The sequence below is a fragment of the Dendropsophus ebraccatus genome, chromosome 7, assembly GCF_027789765.1.
Source record: "Dendropsophus ebraccatus isolate aDenEbr1 chromosome 7, aDenEbr1.pat, whole genome shotgun sequence".
In the NCBI taxonomy this organism is placed as follows: domain Eukaryota; kingdom Metazoa; phylum Chordata; class Amphibia; order Anura; family Hylidae; genus Dendropsophus; species Dendropsophus ebraccatus.
In genome coordinates, this window is record NC_091460.1 from 125,384,126 (window position 1) to 125,403,317 (window position 19,192).

The 19,192-nt window shown below is 44.8% G+C and overlaps 1 protein-coding gene across 2 annotated transcripts in view; it reads right to left on the reverse strand.

Annotated features, from left to right (window-relative positions):
- The window catches only part of PPP3CA (protein phosphatase 3 catalytic subunit alpha), a 181,848-nt gene extending 169,113 nt beyond the window's left edge, over nucleotides 1-12,735 (reverse strand). Inside the window, exon 1 of one of the 2 annotated variants that reach the window (XM_069978377.1) lies at nucleotides 12,024-12,731. In XM_069978377.1, the coding sequence (XP_069834478.1) occupies nucleotides 12,024-12,081 (58 nt within the window). In that variant the 5' untranslated portion in view covers nucleotides 12,082-12,731. Of the gene's footprint in view, nucleotides 1-12,023 lie in introns of both variants that reach the window. The other variant, XM_069978378.1, reaches the window with a different exon arrangement.
- Between the last annotated feature and the right edge of the window lie 6,457 nt (nucleotides 12,736-19,192).

Consider the following 19,192-nt stretch of genomic DNA (forward strand, 5'->3'; position numbering starts at 1 on the left):
CTGGATAACCCCTTTAATTTTTTATTTTTTACAAAGAGGATCTCGTAGCCAGTTAGGACGTGAGCCAATGTGTATCATTCTCTCATAAATCACTCTAAATGTGCTGCGTTTATAGAAGGACGTGGCTTACGTCCATGTATAAATCTGTGTGGAAATATACATTCATTAATAAATTACAGTATATTTGATGGCCCCATTCTCCATACTAAAGAGACATCACGGAATAGCCCAAGAAAAAAAAAAAGAAGCTGGAACTAACTTATTCCTGGTATCTTCATGAGCGCCGCCGTGCACAACATAAACACACGAGAAACAGAAAATAACTAGAAGGACGCCAATGTAAAAACCAACATCCGGATGTGAAGACAATAATAGAAACACTGCAAGCGAAAAGGAGAAGTCAAGGCTGCTCAGTGTAAACTGTACTCAACTTCACACGTGGACCAGTGTTGTACTTCCCCCAATGCCTGCGTGAACCTGAAAGAACCACAAAACAAGCCTCAGCATAGTCAAATATGCCTTCCCAAGAAAGCCAGACCTCTGTGATAAGGCACGCACGCAAGAGGAGAAGAAAAAAAAAAATCTCTAAAAAGTCTCTAAAGAGTTTTGATCAAGGCTTGATAAGTTTTCTTACCCAATATACACACACAACTCTAGTGAAGGGTCTTTGATCATTTCCCTTTTCATCTTAGAAACATAATTTTAGATCTTGGAGGTGTCAGGGTTCTCCTCAGTAAGAAAACCTGTGTAACGCCGCCACCAACAAACACCACACTGAAAAGGGACTTTAGGCACACTTCATATGACATGGTGCACAAACTTAGGGTACTATTACAGGGGTAAACTACGGCCTGATCATCTGCTAGATCAGCGCTCGTTTACCAGACCTATGATGCTGCGTTTACACGGAACGATTATCTTGTGAATTTGCGTGATAACAATCGAATTCGAAAGATAATCGTACGTGTAAACGCAGCGAACGATCAACAGACGAGCAAGAAATCGTTCATTTTGATCTTACAACATGTTCTAAAATAGTCGTTAGCAAAAAATTTGCGGATCGTTCAGTGTAAACAGTCGTTCACCGATTTTTCCTGTGTGAGATAGGCTTAAGCAATCACAAAACAAATTTTCCGTACGATATATTGTTCCGTCTAAATGCTTGTTATAAAAAAAATAACTAAAAATCATCACTTCGAAATTGTTAATCGTACGATCGGGCGAATTACCGTTCCGTGTAAACGCAATATTAGACAGGCCAGTAATTGGGCAGTAAGGTAAAGCTAACGATGTCCATGCAGCCCTTGCCCAAACACCTGATACCTTCCCTCTCCTCGTCTCCTCGTCTTCTCGGCTTCCCGATCCCGGCAGCAGCAGAGTCTGAGCAGCCTGTCAGCTGACAGGCCAAGCAAACACTGCAGCCGCCAGGCTGCTCAGACACAGCAGCCGCCTGGACCAGGAAGCTGCGGAGCCCAGGAGAGAAGTTTGGGCTATCATCAACTTCGAAATGCTATTCAACGTAGTGATGCGTGGTAGTCGCCTGTCAATTTTAGGACCAAACCTAAACCAACGATCAGCCGATTATCGCTCTGTGTAATAGGACCCTTACACTATACAGCTGTATATGTCTGCCACTGCCCCACAGATACATCCAGTCAACTACATTAGTCAATAAACTGTTCAAAAACAAGAGCCCAAACACAGGAAGTCCCGGTCTTTTATGCACTCAGGCAAGAAAAGACACCTGTTCATTATGCAGGTCGCATATCAACTGAGGACAATTAACATAAGCTAATTATATTATTAACTTTTACTAATTAGATCATCTATTATTATTATTATTATTATTATTATATCATCTATGCATGCTTCCCAGGACACAATGCTCTTTGTTACGTAACAATTCAGTCAGTATAATGTCACTGTGTGGTTACAGAGGTCTTGGTACTGTGTGACAGGAGAGCTGACCGTACAATGCTTGACTTTCTTCACGGAAATGACCCAACGGAGTGGTCATTTTAACATTTCCCTTTGGGATTTGTTCTCTTTGCAACATATACACCAAATACAGAGGGTAAACATAGGCTGACCTTAGCATACGGCCAAAATTTCTTTCCATTGGTGGCGAGATCGAGTAACGAAACCAGTCCTGTTTATGGACAGGTTCATAGATTCAATGCTCAGCATTTCAGGAATGTGACCTGTACTCTCTTTTCTTTGGTTCTTCAAACACCCAAAGCTTTTAGAGCATCATCTTTTTGGGCAGATACTGGTAGGTGACTGGTTATACATCTCATAAATATTACTACCGGGGTGGCTCAACTACTGTACATATTGAGTTTTTACTTCATGTATCACTTCTCTCATAGACTAGACATTCTTTCATCAGGGCCCTTGCTCTTCCTGTTTGCATTGTTGATTAGTTTGTTACTATGTAAAGTCTGATATCATCTGTATATGTATCCTCCGGCTTGTTATATGCTGTGTAATAGGTTGGTGCTATAGAAACAAAGATTATCTAATCCCTTAAGGACGGAGCAAATTTCGATTTTTGCGTTTTCGTTTTTTCCTCCTTGTGCTTAAAAGGCCATAGCAGTTGCATTTTTTCCACCTAGAAACACACATGAGCCCTTATTTTTTGCGCCACTAATTGTAGTTTGCAATGACAGGCTGAATTTTTTCATAAAGTGCACAGCGAAACCAGGAAAAAAATAAACATGTGGTGAAATAAAAAAAATAAAAAAAACACATCTTGTTTATTTGGGGGGTATTTGTTTTTACACCATTTGCCCTGGGGTAAAACTGACTTGTTATATATGTTCAAGTCGTTACGATTACAACGATATGTAACATGTATAACTTTTATATTATCTGATGGCCTGTAAAAAATTCAAACCATTGTTAACAAATATATGTTCCTTAAAATCGCTCTATTCCCAGGCTTATAGCGCTTTTATCCTTTGGTCTATGGGGCAGTGTGAGGTGTCATTTTTTGCGCCATGATGGTACCTTGACTTTTATTTGAAAACATCACTTTTTTTTTTACTTTTACACTAATACTAGAAGCCCCCTGGGGTTGGGGTTATTCCCCCTGGGAGACTTCTAGTATAAGTACACTGATCTCTCGTTAAGATCTATGCTGCATAGATCAATGAGATCGGGACTCGTTTGCTTTCGGCTGCTGCAGCCGAAAAAAAAAAAAAAAAGTGCCAAGCCGGGATCAGCGCCATTTTGGCAGAGACCCCGGCCGACACCAGACACTGAGATCGCTCCTCCGGGACAACATCCCGGGGAGGGCGATCTGCGCCACTAGACACCAGGGAGCGGCTGCATCCGGTAATCGGATGCAGCTGTCAACTTTGACAGCTGCATCTGATTACCTGATTAGCGGGCACGGCGATCGCACCATGCCCACTAATAGTCGCTGTCCCGGGCTACATGCGGCACCCGTGATCGTGGCGGTCGCCGCGCGGCCCCGTTCTGAACACCCTTACCGACAACAGGGCGTAAATATATACCCTTTGTCGTTAAGGGGTTAAAATGCAAGAATAAAATGTTAAATTATAATCCAAATTATTACTTGCTTATTTAATAAAGCACAATGGGGGAGATTTATCAAACATGTTGAAAAGTGAAACTGGCTCAGTTGCCCCTAGCAACCAATCAGATTTCACTTGTCAATATTCTGCCACTGGGGGGTGGGGGTGGGGGGCAACTAGCCGTGTACACGTCTAATCCAATGACCCCGAGATGTCTGGGAGTCACTTGTAGCCAGATCCCCTTGACCTCACAGAAATAAGCCTGAATGCGAGATATAAAAAAAAAAAAAGTGGGTGAGCTCTCCGAGGAGATTCATTGTAGCAGGCGGGATAGCTAAGAGAAGTGGGCGAGCTCTCTGAGGAGATGTCCTGTAATACTGTAATTCAGGCCACATTTCTTGAGTAGAAAGCGGCATAAATATCTGTGCAAATCTACACACACTCAAGCAGGTGTACACTGGATTTTACACCTGCCAGAAAATGCTAAATTAACCAAATCTGCCACAAATCACTAAAACTACCACATTTACTTAGGATGGAAGAGGTAATACTAGTTGTAGACCAAGGTACCCAAATTCAAATTTAAATTCAAGACCTAGCTTTAGTATAGCCAACCAATATTAGGGTGCCTTCACACGTACCGTATCGCTGCGTTTTGATTTTCACATGATTTTCATGTGAAAATCAAAACTCGCATGTAAAAATCGCACCAAAAACGCAGCGATACGGTACGTGTGAAGCTACCCAGAAAGGGGTTATCCAGCGCTACAAAAACATGGCCACTTTTCCCCCTCTCCTGTCTCCAGTTCAGGTGTGGTTTGCAATTAAAGAGGACCTGTCACCCCCCATGCCGGGGTGACAGGCTCCCGACCCCCAGCTACAGCCCCCTATACTTACCTCATCGTGCCGGGTCCCGCTTCTTGAGCCGGACGGGTGACAGAGATTTCAGCGCCCAGATATGAGTCCGATGCTCATAGAGAATGAATGGTGAGTCCAATGCACTGTCATTCTCTATGGGCATCGGTCTCATTTTTGAGCGCGCGCGTCGGGCTTCGGGCGCTGAAATCTCAGTCACCGGACCGTCTCAAGAAGCGTGACCCGGCGCGATGAGGTAAGTATAGGGGGCTGTAGCTGGGGGTCGGAGCCCGTCACCCCCCGTTCCCTTTAAGCTCCATTTACTTCAATAGAACTGAGTTTGAAACCCCGCCCAATCTGGAGACAAGAGAGGGGGGAAGTGGCCATGTTTTTGTAGCGCTGGATAACCCCTTTAAATCAATGGGAGTCAAAGTTTTGGCGCCCCGCCAATCAGCTAGCTGAAATATTTAATCTGTCACATTTAAGTAAAAGGGATAAAACTGTTAACGTAATGTCAGATTTCCATTAACAGATATGGTGGCAGAGGGAGATCACAGACTTGTGACTGGCGGATTTTATTTTTTCCTTTTAAATCAACTGGTGACAAAAAAATATAAAGACTCGTAATTTACTTCTAGTTTAAGATCTTCAGTCTTCCAGTACTTATCAGCTGCTGTATGTCCTGCATGAAGTGGTGTATTCTTTCCAGTATGACACAGTGCTCTCTGCTGCCCTCCCTGTCCATGTCAGGAACTTTCCAGAGCAGAAGAGGTTTTCAACCTGAATTTGTTGCTGCTCTGGATGGTTCCTGACATAGTGTAGTGTAGACCAAGCCTCTCCAGTCCATAGCAGAAGTCTTGTATTAGACTGTAGCAATTCCGATAAGCAGCCATTAATGAAATGCTAGGATGGCTCCAGTCAGTCGCAATGGGGACCCCCACCCATGTCTCAAGCAGGGGTCCTTCCCTTTACAATCTTCATATGCTTTCATAAGACAATCTCTTAAAAGGAAAAAAATATATATTTCAAATTAACTGGTCCCAGCAAGTGCCACACATTTGTAATTTACTTCTATTAAAAAATCTCAAGTCTTCCAGTACTTATCAGCTGCTGTATGTCCAGCAGGAAGTGGTATTCTTTCCAGTCTGGAGAGCAGGAGAGGTTTTCTATGGGGATTCGCTACTGCTCTGGATAGAGGTGGAAGCAGAGAACTGTGTCAGACTAAAAAGAATACACCACTTCCTGCAGGACACACAGCAGCTGATAAGCACTGGAAACTACAGATTTTTTTAATAGAAGTAAATTACAAAATCGGTAGCACTTGCTGGGACCAGTTGATTTGCAAAAAAATAAAAAATAAAATTGTTTGATGAACAACCCCTTTAAACCAAATAACTGATATCAACAGTAATGGTGCGTTTACACAGAGAGATTTATCAGACAGATTTTTGAAGCCAAAGACAGGAATGGATTTGAGAATAGGAGAAATCTCAGTCTTTCCTTTATGACCTGTTCCGTTTATAGTCTGTTCCTGGCTTTGGCTTCAAAGATCTGTCAGATAAATCTCTCTGTGTAAACACACCATAAGGGTACAAGCACACACACCGTATATGCAGCAGATACGCAGTAAATACGCTGCGTATACGGTGTGTGTGTTTGTACCCTAAGGAGCATCTATCAGTCTAGTATGTGATGGGTGCTACCTTTATGTTTAGGTTTACTAAAAAACATTTACATATACAGACTATGAGGCTCAAGTACCTACACATCCAAATGACAGCCTTGGATGTAAGTAATCGCTTCTTGTACCCACTACTACTGCACGTTTTACCTATCAATAACGAGAAGACTTGGTTAGCGCCAAGTAAAATGAATAAAGCCCAAGTTAAATAAACCATGAAAACAAGTTTTGTTGACCTCTCATAGGAGCTATGATAAACAGCCTGAGGCAAGTGCAGAGCGGTAAACCATTATTACTCCTCTGCCCTATCCCCTGGGGGGCTGGGTGTGCAGCATACTACCGCCACTAACACATGCAGTATATAACATCTGATTTACTTATATAGCTAATAAAAAAATAAAAAAGACAGCTTAGGCCACAGCTACCATAACAGTATAACGTCAGGGTCTGCATTTGATGCATATAGTTCTGTGTAGGGCGAGGAGTGGGACAGGTCATGTAAAGGACAGGTTATAAGCACATGCATACGGCACAGATAGGTTATTGATTTCATCTGGCAGAAAGAGAAGATTACTTTTTTTTCCCCCCCATTTCAATCAAGAGTTGTCAGACAGCAATCTGCTTCCATAGGAGAATCCAGAAAATGCTTCCAGAAGGAAAAAAGGAGTAATAAATCAAGAAGAATTTACAAGAGGAAAAGAAAATCAAAACCAATATAGGAGGCTCGACGACATCCCCATCATCTGCCACATTCAGCAGGTAGACGAGATGTCATAGTCCACAGTCAGCGCGGCTTAGGATTCCTGCCAGGAAATACGATTTCACAGGAAAGTCAGTTGTGTGGAACAAAAACATCAGAAGGGATGTTACAATCATGGGGAGAAAATACAAAAAATACAAAAAAGCCTGGTGTTTGGGGGTCGCCAACAAGCAAGAATGAGCCAGTTTGAGTGGAATGTATATCGTTCTACTCAGTTTTTGTGAAAAACCTGTTTGCTCTATAATTTATGGCTTCTAAAAGCGGCCATGGGGCAACCAACCTGCTAATATGAATGGTAACCCATAGGCCTTCTTTAAGAACCAGGGAATTCTATACACATCTGCTTTACCAAAAATATGGACCATATAAGTGCAGATCGAGACTAGTATCCGTAATAAAACGAAACGGAGTCGTGCATGGGGCCTATAGTGTATAGAAATAAAAGGGTCCTATACACTAGATATTGTGGGGGAGATTTATCAAACATGGTGCAAAATGAAACTGGGCGGAATCACCTCTGACAGAATTCCACGCAAATTTTTTATTCAATCGAATTCATTAATTTTTTTCCAATTCCGTGCTAAATTTCCGTGAGCATACCGCACTAAAAAATTTCAGAGCAGAAACTCACTGCTCAATTCATTTTATTGGGATTCCGCCAGCAGAATTGATATGTCAAATCTTCTGGCGGAAAGCAGAACCGCCTTGGAAAATTCCCCGCAGAAATTCCGCAGTGTGAACTGCAGAGCACAAATTCCTGCACTATATTTTTGGGCGGAATTTTCTGTGAGGAATCGGCGCTGAAATTCATAGCCGATTCCTCAGTGTGAACTGGACCTTAGGCCGGTTCATAAGGAATTGTACATCTCCTGAGCTAGCGTACATTTCAGTTACAATACACATTAGCTCTCTGGCATAGCTACTGCCACTATGCTTTTAGAGCAGAGTGGCAGTCAGTAACTTAGACCTCAAAAATGGGCAACATATTAGAAGGAGTTAAGTTTGCTAAATGAATGTGTTTGCAAAAGAATTTATCTTGACAAGCCCTACACGCCTACAGCCCTAGAAAACATCCTCTACAAAAAGACGTTGTGGGAACATGGCCTAAAGGGTATGTTCCCACTACGGAATCTGCACAGAAATTTCAAGCGGAAATTCCGCCTGGCCCCGTGATCCGATGATATTTTGATGCTCAATCCACCGTCGACCCAAAGAATTGACAGAATGGCAGTTGTTTGGGCGGACATAACATAGAGCTTCAGGATATCACTCAATCTATGAGACAAGTGAAACTTCAAGCAGAGTCTGCCACACAGCCTCCGCGTGAAATTTCCAAGCAGATTCCGTAGTGGTAACATAACTAAAATTAAAATAAGTTGTTAAATTTTTTTTAATGTTTGGATCCACTAATAATACGCAGATCATGTTGGAAACCTCATTGATCAGCTGCGATGTAGAGAAAATCCCGGCGGTAAGTGTTTAAAGGGGTTACCCAGCGCTACAAAAACATGCCCACTTTTTCACCTCTCTTGTCTCCAGATTGAAACCCCCACCCAAACTCAGTTCCATTGAAGTAAATGGAGCTTAACGTGACTGTACGACCAGGCCCAGGCTGAAGCACTGGAGGCGGACCGACCCACCCTCCATGATGTGACTCCATTAGAACCCTATCACAGAGGGGCGGGGGTTTCCTTCCACTAAGGGTGGGTCGGTCCGCCTCCAGTGCTTCAGTCTGGGCCGGCCTGGTGGTACAGTCACTTCAATTGCAAACCACACCTGAACTGGAGACAAGAGAGGGGGGAAAGTGGCCATGTTTTTGTAGTGCTGGATAACCCCTTTAAATCCTCTGCAGTGCCTCTTCAGGGGACATTAGGCATTACACAATGATCTGTCACATCAAGGAGTTGTCTTTGTAAGGCAAGTCAGGACAGGTCCTCCATACCCAAGGGACAGTGGCTCGGATTTGGCAATTAGTGTCGAATTGTTCGGGTTTAGCAACGTTCTCCGAACCCAAATGCCTTGCATTTGATTCCTTGTGGCTTTAGAAGTTGGATGGAGCCCTAGGGCATCCTAGAAAACATGGTTTAAACCGGGGATGGGGAACCTTCGGCCCTCCAGTTGTTGCAAAACTACAATTCCCATCATGCATGGATACAGACTTTGGCTTAAACCAGGGATGGGGAACCTTAAGCCCTCCAGTTGTTGCAAAACTACAATTCCTAACGTGCATGGACAGCCAAAGCTTCGCTTTGGCTGTCCATGTATGATGGGATTTGTAGTTTTGCAACAGCTGAAGTGGGCCGAAGGTTCCCCATGCCTGGTTTAAGCCATAGTCTGTATCCATGCATGGGAATTGTAGTTTTGCAACAACTGGAGGGCCGAAGGTTCCCCATCCCCGGTTTAAACCATAGGCTGTATCCATGTTTTCACACCAGCCCTAGGGCGGCATCCAACTTCTGCAGCTGCATGGAATCAAATGCAGGGCATTCTGGTTCGACAAATGTTGCTAAACCCCAACAGTTTGACAAGTCTGCTCAACACTATAAGCAATCTGTGTGAGACAGCAACCAACCACAGTCCATGAAAGCTGAGCCGTGACTGGTTGCCATTTGTCTAAGATTTTGCATAATAATGCAAAAATCTTGGCCACTCTCTTTGCAACAGATCTTCACTCTGGTCAAAAAATTATGTTTAAAAAAAATAAAAATGATTCTCCCTTAGCTCAGAATTTACTGATAGGATAGAATATTTTTTTCCCTAATCTAAAACCCCCTTTAAATGGTATTACCAATACTAAACAGCATTTATGCTAGAGTAAGAAGGACCTAAGGACCTGAGCACTATGGCAACTGGAAGAGCGTTGTTTACATCTACCCCATCCACTGAGCATCCTCCTTTTAAGGATCCTTTATATCCATATTAACCTATGAATGAATTAGCATAAGCCATCTGCAGTGGTGGATACTATGCCTACCACCATGATATAACTTCCAAGCCGGACTATATTTTCCTGATGGACACATGGCTCCTGACCATTTTGTGAAAGCAACATAAAATCTCGATCATGGACGGCCGACCATTGGGCCTCCCGATCAGCTGGGAGATTACAGCCCTAGGTGCAGCATTGAAGCCAAAGCTTCTCCATGAAATAAATCCATACCCTGCTGGAGAAATAAGATTTATGTGACCTATATCATGTGTCCTGTAAAAAATCAACACCTCTTCTCCCTCCGATTAGGAAAAACCTGTATAACCCATGTGCATCACTCCTCTCTCTCCTAGCCGACACCAAGGGCCTTACATAATCTCTCATTCTTCTCTAGAAATGCCTATGATATGGTTACACTGCAGAACTGGTTGGCCGTAAAATGCAGAGTCAACCACCTGTAGAGGATAGTGCATCACGGATCCGAATAAGCCGAGAAGGTGCACAGCGTTAACCCTCTATGCACCAAAGCGCATGAAAATTTTGACGACGACAACTAACATTTTGGGCTATTTGCCAAACTGGCCGTGAAGTCCGCATCATTATCGGCCATTAATGTATATGGCTTCGGTTGTTTACCATCTAGAACCAACCCCCCCTGCAAAATGCATTGGTTATATATGGATGCATCAGCACATTCCAACTTGCGGAAAAATCCATAAAATCAATTCCTGAGAACAGGTTATAGATCCGCCACCTACGGTATTCGTCTGACCAGGATTTTCAGTGATGTTATGCAGCCAAAGTGCTACGTTAATGCATCAAACATGGGTAAGATTATGATCTATAGCAGGGATGGGGAACCTTCGGCCCTTCAGCTGTTGCAAAACTACAACTCCCATCATGCCTGGACAGCCGAAGGCTGTCCAGGCATGATGGGAGTTGTAGTTTTGCAACAACTGTAGGGCCGAAGGTTCCCCGTCCCTGATCTATAGCCAAACCATTGGCCTGGATGACTACTATGTGTCCATCTCCCTGCTTATTCTCCAGGTGCAGGCGTACACAGGTTCCGGCTGTATATACATAGAAACTTTGTTACTGTATCTAATCCATAGTCACGCTGTTTACAGTCACACACATCCCTATAGGGACTCAAGGGTTAATTCCCCTAACCTGTGCCTGGAATGTGGCGGCACTGCTCCTACTTGCCGCCCTTCCAGTACTATTCTCTGGAATTTACCATGGCAGAACGACCGGGCTCCCATATAATAAAAAGGGAGACGACGGCAGCGTCGAACAATGAGAAACCATTACACGGCTATGTGCTGCAGGCCGCAAGCAAGAAGGGGTTAAAAGGAGAAGACGAGTAGGGAAACCTGTCTCTGGAGAAGCACCGACGTGAGGACATATTGACTGCAGGCTTTTTCTCCAGTAATCCCGCTTCCTCGAGGGCATCGGGCAATCCCCCGGTGTAATATTTACCACTACACCAGTAATCATCCCTTAGGACACAATAGGCGGCGGGTGGATCATCACACACCGCAGTAGGGTCATCACCGTAACAGCAGTATCACCGTGCCTGATAGAGACAGCCATTATGGAGCCGGATCTCTAAGCTAGATTCTATACAGAGATGGATAAGAGTAAGGCCGCTCCGTAGGGGGCAGATGAGCCGTGTGCCACCCACACACTATCAGCATGGCAATGCCGCACTCCCATACTATGCAGCGATGGAGAAGACCATTCCTGCACAAGGAGGAGAGTTTCCATTTTGAGCATCTTGGAGGCTTCCCTGCCCACCTTGGAGCACCCCACCCAGTGCCAGGCTGCTGCCCCTGTATAGCCAGGCGGGTGTGATGCCCCAGGGGTGCAGGAGGAAGAAGAAGAGGGGAGAGGAGGAAGGAAGAAGAGGAGGAAGAAGAAGAAGAGGAGAGAAGGAAGAAGAAGAAGAGGAAGGAGAGGAGGAAGAGGAGGAAAGAAGAGGAGAGGAGGAAAGAAGAAGAAGAAGAAGAAGAAGAAGAAGAGGAGAGGAGGAAAGAAGAGGAGAGGAGGAAAGAAGAGGAGAGGAGGAAAGGAGGAAGAAGAAGAGGGGAAAGGAGGAAGGAAGAAGAGAGGAGGAAAGAAGAGAAAGGAGAGGAGGAAGAAGGAGAGGAGGAAAAAGAGGAGAGGAGGAAAGAGAGGAGGCTGCGCCAGGTCCCCCCCTCTACCCACCCCCAACACTGCAATGAAGCCCCAGCTGACAGGCTGACATATGCCGCTTACCTTTCACCGCCCTGTCCAACGTAGACAACTTAGGATCAATGGCCCTGTGCTCAGACATGTCCAACCGCAGCGTGTGCACTTGTCTCTACAAAAAAAAACGTCTATAGATCCCGGAGAAGAACTTGTATAGCGTGTTTTCCCCTGTCCTTCCTGCGGTTGTCAGATATGATTCACCAGCATGAAGAAGAAGACGAAGAAGAGGAAAACGTGTCTGTCTGTCAGCAGCAGCAGCAGCCCTCCCCCCCACACATCACCACCACCACCATGTAGCACAGCTTTGCTGCAGTGAGCACTGAAATGCAACAGCCTGTCTCCAGCCAGAGACACTGCTCCACTGTATTCCCTGACACTCACCCTCACACCACACACACAGACAAGGCACTAGCACTCTCTACACCATCAGCGCTCAACCTATCCTCAGCCCGGCTTGGGTTACAGCGCTAGTCCCGCCCCCTGCTGCTCGTCTCGCAGCTCCTATTGGCTCCGCGAGGCCGTCAATCAAGGGTAGGAACCCTTCCAGGTATTTCCCTTCCCTGAAGCTCACTGGTGTTACTATGGCTTTCTCTGCTGTCACTTTGGCTGCAGACGAGGAAGTGGAGGCGGAGTGGGAGGAGGAGGAGGAAACCACAGCAGCGCGGAGAGAGAGCAGCCTGGCAGGGAGAAGCCCCGCTAATGACTCGAGTGCAGCGAGCAGACGGCTGAGGGAGGGGGCGGGAGCGGCTCAGGGTGCCCGGCGCTGATTGGCCGATGTGTGGAGGCGCCTGATTGGTCGCTCCCTGGGCTTCACTCATTGGACGGTTCGGTTTCCTGTCAAATTTGACATGGTGGCAGCTAAATAGTGTTGTGTGGTGTGTGTACTAATGCGATTGTGTCGCGGAACGCCGCGGTGTGAACGGAGGGGGCGGGGGTCACCGAGGTCACCGGCATGAGGGGAAGGAGACGCGCATGTCTGCAGTGGAGTCGCCTTAGGGAACCTGTCCTGCATGTAGGGGACTGATAGAGGAGCTGCTGTCCCTCTGTTATTCCTCCTGGAAATGTATGAAGATAGAAATGATGTCACTAGAATTTACCTACATTTTCCTGTACAGGAGCAGCAGGGACACCTATCATCATAACCCTGCACCTGCTCCTGTACATAGTATGGAGGCATAGGTACATGTATGGGGCCCCGGGAGGTGAGGGCTGTATGCAGAAACACTTAGGGTCCTATTACACAATTATCGTGCGAAAAATCGTTATATCGTTCAAATTTAAATGATAATCGACCTGTGGAATTGCAGGCAACGATCGAAAAATCGTTCGTATGTCGTTGATCGTTGATTTAGATCTGAAGCTAAAATTATTGCTAATCGGCTGTAATTCGTTCACTCATTTGTTCACTAATCGTTCAGTGTAATAGCACATTGTTCATTGTTTTCCTGGGATCAGATGGAGTAAACGATCATAGTAACGATCGTAACTAACAACTATTTTCTGTGTAATATGGTAAACGATTTCAGGTTAACGATAAACAATCTCGTTTGCGATCGTTTATCGTTAATAATCGCTCCATGTAATAGGACCCCTAGGGTGCCATCACACACACTTTCAGGCCATAAAATACGGCGCATGGCGTTTTTTCTGACTTTTTTTAATGGTGTTTTGGACTTTTTGTGTGCATGAGCTTTTTGGTGGTTTAGGCGTTTTGGGTTGCTGAACTTTTTTTTTTTTCCTCTGCCATCACATGACCTAGCTGCTGGATCACAAAAGGTGATAAAGATGCCAGAAACGACCAGAGACAACCAGAACAATCCCATTGAAGTCTATGGGAGAAAAAAACAACACAGTTTTGCTTAAAAAAAACGCCACCCCCTCAGCATGCTGCTTTTTGGAAAAACTGCCACAGAGCCTCAAAAACGCCAGAAAGGAGAGGAAAAACACCACAAAAAAAAAACGAAAACCCACAACGGGGGCGATTTGTTAAGGGGATGTAAAGTAGAATTGGCTCAGTTGCCTCCAGCAACCCATGAGATTCCTCTTTTTATTCTTCACAGATTCCTTGAGAAATAAGAGGTGGAATCTGATTGGTTGCTAGGGGCAACTGAGCCAATTCTACTTTACACCAGTTTGATAAATCTCTCCCTATGTGTGTAATGCTGCGTTTACACGAAATGATAATTGGCCCGATCGTACGATTAACGATGTTGGAGTAACGATTTTTTTTTTTTCATAACGATTAGCGTTTATACGGTACGATATTATTGTACGGAAAATTCGTTTTGCGATCGCTTAAGCCTATCTCACACATTGGTTAATTCGGCGAACGACTGTTCACACGGAACGATCTGCGAACTTTTTACGAACGACGATTTGATAACATGTTGAAAGATCAAAATGAACGATTTCTTGTTCGTCGTTTGATCGTTCGCTGCGTTTACACGTACGATTATCGTTCGAATTCGATTCGCGCAAATTTGCACGATAATCGTTACGTGTAAACGCATCTTAAGGCAGATCATAAACTCCCATTGACCTCCAGCTAACATCTGACCACTGGCATTTTTCTCGCCATTTTCCTGAGATTTTAAAGGGGTTTTCCAGTGCTACAAAAACATGGCCACTTTTTTCTTGTCTCCAGCTTGGGCGGGGTTTTGCTGCTCAGTTCCATTGAAGTGGGGCTGTCTCTGAAAGAAAGTGGCCATGTTTTTGTAGCACTGGAAAACCCCTTTAAGGCAGCAAGAAGCCAGCCTTAGGCTTTAGTCACGCGTCCCACAATCACAGATCAGCTTAGTGGACATTGATCTCTATTGTGCTCTTCACGCATTCCGCTTTTTCACGAATCTTCAGTGAAAAAAACAGGACCTGTTCGAGTGCAGATGGTGATTAGAGATAAAAGTCTATGAGATCCACCTTTTTCATGGACATCACAGATCAAATCTAAGCCAGGTAGGTTTTTTGGGGTTTTTTTTTTTCCGAACCAATTCAACATTTTTGATGCAATTACAGACCATTTTTCTCAGATCACGGAGTAAAAGTAGCCTATATGCTAGACTATATGCAGACCTGAAAAATTACTGAATTTGTGAATAGGGCCTTACACTAGGTTCACTGGGCCTTGCATAGCTGACAGATTCCTTTTAAAACCATGAGAGCCCCTAAAGTTTCCACTACTGGGCAACCCCTGGTCTCATTCTTACCTTAAAGTGTCACTGTCGTATTTTTTTTTCCAGAAATCAATAGTCCAGGCGATTTTAAGAAACTTTGTAATTGGGTTTATTAAGCAAATATGCCATTATCTGCATTCAAAAAGGCTTTTCCCAGGTCCCCCCTCCTCTTCTTTCTGTCATCCACTGCTCATTATCAGGAAATCTCCACTCTTTTACATCAGTCGGATCCTGTCAGTGCTATGGAGAGGGGAGAAGGGAGATTAGTCGGCAGCAGAGAATAAAGGATTACACATCGGTACCTGTGTGAAAGCTGGTATTCAAAGGTCAGTGCTGACTTCAGAGGAAATAGCCCGGTGATGTAGCTGTAAATTAACTCTTTGTTGTCCTGTTTTGGTGCCTCATCTCCCTCCACCCCTCCCCTCTCCATAGAAAACTATGAAGACAGGGGGGAGAACTTCAGACTGCTTTTTCATGATAAAAATGCATTTTTTGGCTAATAAACCCCGAATACAAAGTTTCTTAAAATCACCTGTACTATTGATTTCTGCAAAAAAAAAAAAATGTAAACAACAGTGACACTTTAAAAGGGGTATTTCCACTCCAGCCAACACAGTAAAAGGGAAACTATAAGCAGGTGAGAAGCATCTAACCTATAGTGCACAAGGTGCTGGAGATGAAAGGTATTTTTCTTACTTTGATCCTCGGCAACGTTTTCGGGATATGTGTAGGTAAAGGCATATGCTAATAAGGCAGTTTGGTGCATCGGGGGTTGGGCTACCACCCTCACAACACAATTCCACCTCAACTGACCCGTCCTTCCTTATACTGGGGCGGCACTCTGCTGCTATTTATTAGAAGGACAGTCCACTGCGGATTGGTGCGCTGAGGGGTTAGCCCCACCCCCATTACGCAAAAGGACCTCAATAGCATATGAATTAACAAATATCCCGAAAATGCCGCTGAGGATCAAGGTTAGCTACATAGGCACTATAGACTGGATGTGACCCTATTGACTTTTATGGGATAGTTTTTAGGCATGCCCTGCAACCCATGCACAGTTCATGTGTTGGAAGGGTGGAGACTGTGACATCACCCATTGTGACCATCATATGTATATAATAGACAGTATGTTTTTAAGTATGCCTAATATAAAAACTTCACATTTCCTTTAATACTATGCGGTAAGCTGGCCAGATGGAGGCCGATCGGACACTTTTTTGGCTTCTTCTGACAACAGATCCGATGTACTTGTAAATGCACCCTAATAGGAGTTTATGAAGACTGGCGTATCCATACACTGGTTTCAATTAAAGTCCTGCCCTAGTTGCCTCCTTTCCAGGTCCGCACTAGGCACGGCTTTTATAAATTTCCCCCTATGTACTTGTCAGGCTAGGTATACTTCTCACACTTCTTCCCGTAAAGCCTTGTGGCATGATCTTGTGCATGTTGGTTTGTAACAGGAAATGCAACACAGCGCTGTATTGTCCTTTATACTTTCCTCTGTTAGGTTTTATATTCCAGAGAAAACAGTCCTAGATGTGGCATCTCATGGAACATGCTTAGAATTTCATGCTGACTGTGTATATTGCTCTATGAATAGACAGTGATGTGCTTATTAGTATTGCATTCCACCCATAATCCGATACATGTAATGAAGATAATGAATACAGTAATGTGCATGAACCTTAAAAAAAAACACTCCAGCAAATCTGATAGCCAACTCGCCGATAGTAATTCCTACAGTGTGGCATGTTTCATCCCAGAGCCCTTTCATTATTGCAGAAAGGTCATGTGACCTCACTCACCCCATCAGAATAAGGGCCCTATAACACCGGCCGATTATCGTTCGCTCATTTCCATGGAACGATAATCGTTACTTATGATCGTATTTGCGATCGCTTTTTCTTCGCTATTGCGTTCGTATCTATTGCGAACGACCGAACGATGTCTTATTCAATGCAAACGTTTTGCGAACGAGCAACGATAAAAATAGGTCCAGGTCTTATGAAGCGATCAACGATTTCTCGTTCGGTTGTTAATCGTTAACTGCATTTCAACCGAACGATTATCGTTTAGATTCGAACGATTTAACGATAATCTGAATGATAATCCTCCGGTGGAATAGGGCCCTTAGACCCATTAGTCTTTCCGGTGATCTCTTGTGAACTACAGGATTATAGGACCTGCATCATTCCCTTGTAGTAAATATTACCTTGTTCGGATATGTCAGACATATAAAAATTTGAGTTTTTGGTCACTCTACCTTCTGACAACATAAAAAGCTACCCCAATATGATAGCTTCCCTCACAAATGGACAAGCTGTATACTGTATATATAACTGCATTGATGGTAAAATAAAAATGTTATAAGTGGGAACTTCTAGTAGACAGAATTTGCAGATTGCCGCCTAGAGAGTGGCCAGGACTGGGAACAATGTTGGAAATTTATAGGGCTTTGTGCCTATTTTTAATGTGTAATCAATTTTTATTAGTTTCAATGGAAGACAAAAACAAAACACAAAACAGTATACACAGAGGGTCCATTGTAACAAATGTAGGACCAGAAGAATGACATAAAAGAGGACACATAACACATCATAAACAAAAGTCCGCTGTGAGCTGGAAGTGAAATGAAGAGGGCACCTATAGGAGCACTCGGTGATAGGACATAACATTATCCCTGGGGGTGGGCGCAACCTGCTGACTCAACAGGTAGTCCATGGGTCTGAGACCCCTAAGTGTTCCCTCCGACTGGCACAATGATGACCAAGCGCCCCCCCAGGACCATTAATGGTTTAATAATCAGAAGTCTCACCGGGCCCAGAGGGCCACTACCAATATAAGAAAACTGCAGCGGGACAACCAGTACCAAAACATTCTATAAACGAGAAACCTCGGTTGGAGGTTAGGAGAGATAAAAGGAAAAAGAAAAGCAAAGGAAGCAGAAAAACAGACAGACAGGGGACGGGGCATAACAGGAGGGAAAAGGAGGGGGGGGGGGGAGGAGGGGAAAGCTACCCCGACCAAGAGGACCAACCCCCTATAGGGTTAAGAAAGGAAATCGTGAATCCGAGAAACTCATCGGGTCACCCCCTCAACAAACAATGTTTGGAAGGCAGGAGTTTCTCTAAAGAGCAACCAAGGCGTCCAGACCATCTTATATCGCTTAGTGGACCCCATAGCCTCAGCCGATAGCTCCTCCATGCGGTGTAGGTGCGACATTTCGGCCTGCCACTCCGCCATGGTGGGGATCTGCGTAGAGCGCCAGTGACGGGGGATGACCGTCCAAGCCGCAGACAGACAGAAACGTAAAATACTCTTCTTCTGTCGGCCTATAGCGCCAGGGAGAATAGATAAAAGCGCCACCTGGGGAGTCTTGGGCGCTGTCCGCCCTGATATTAACCGATAAGCATCAAAGACACCCGACCAAAACGGAGTCAGCTTGTCGCACCCCCACCACACGTGGAGCATGGTGCCCCTTTCACTGTTACACTGCCAGCAGATATCAGATACCAACGGGAACATAGAGTGCACCTTCGTCGGGACCCAATACCATCGGGACAGTACCTTATAGTTCCGTTCCTGTGCAGAGCAGGCCGTGGACAATTTGTGGGTGAAAATGTGTGCTTTCTGTCTATCCTCAGGTGAGATTGTAGCAGCTAGGTCTCTCTCCCAAGCAGACCAGAACCCAGGGGGGTCGTCCACCCCATCCTGCTGAAGAAGGCGATATATCACAGAGATACAGTGCTCAGGGGGAGAGTCCAAAAGAAATAGGGATTCAAAGGAGGTAGGGGTAGACATCAGGGAGCTGCGGCCCCCACGAGGGCTAAGGTAGGAGCTGAGCTGTGAGTATTCAAGCCAGGAGAGCATGGTGGAGCCAGCGCGCATCCGCAGATCCTCAAGGGAGGGAAGGGGTTTGTCGCCCAACACAGTCTGGAAGCAGGGATTATCCTGGGCCTGCCAAAGCAAAAGCGTGTCTTTCCCGTACGCTGGGGGGAAGTCAGGGTTATGGAAGAGTGGGGT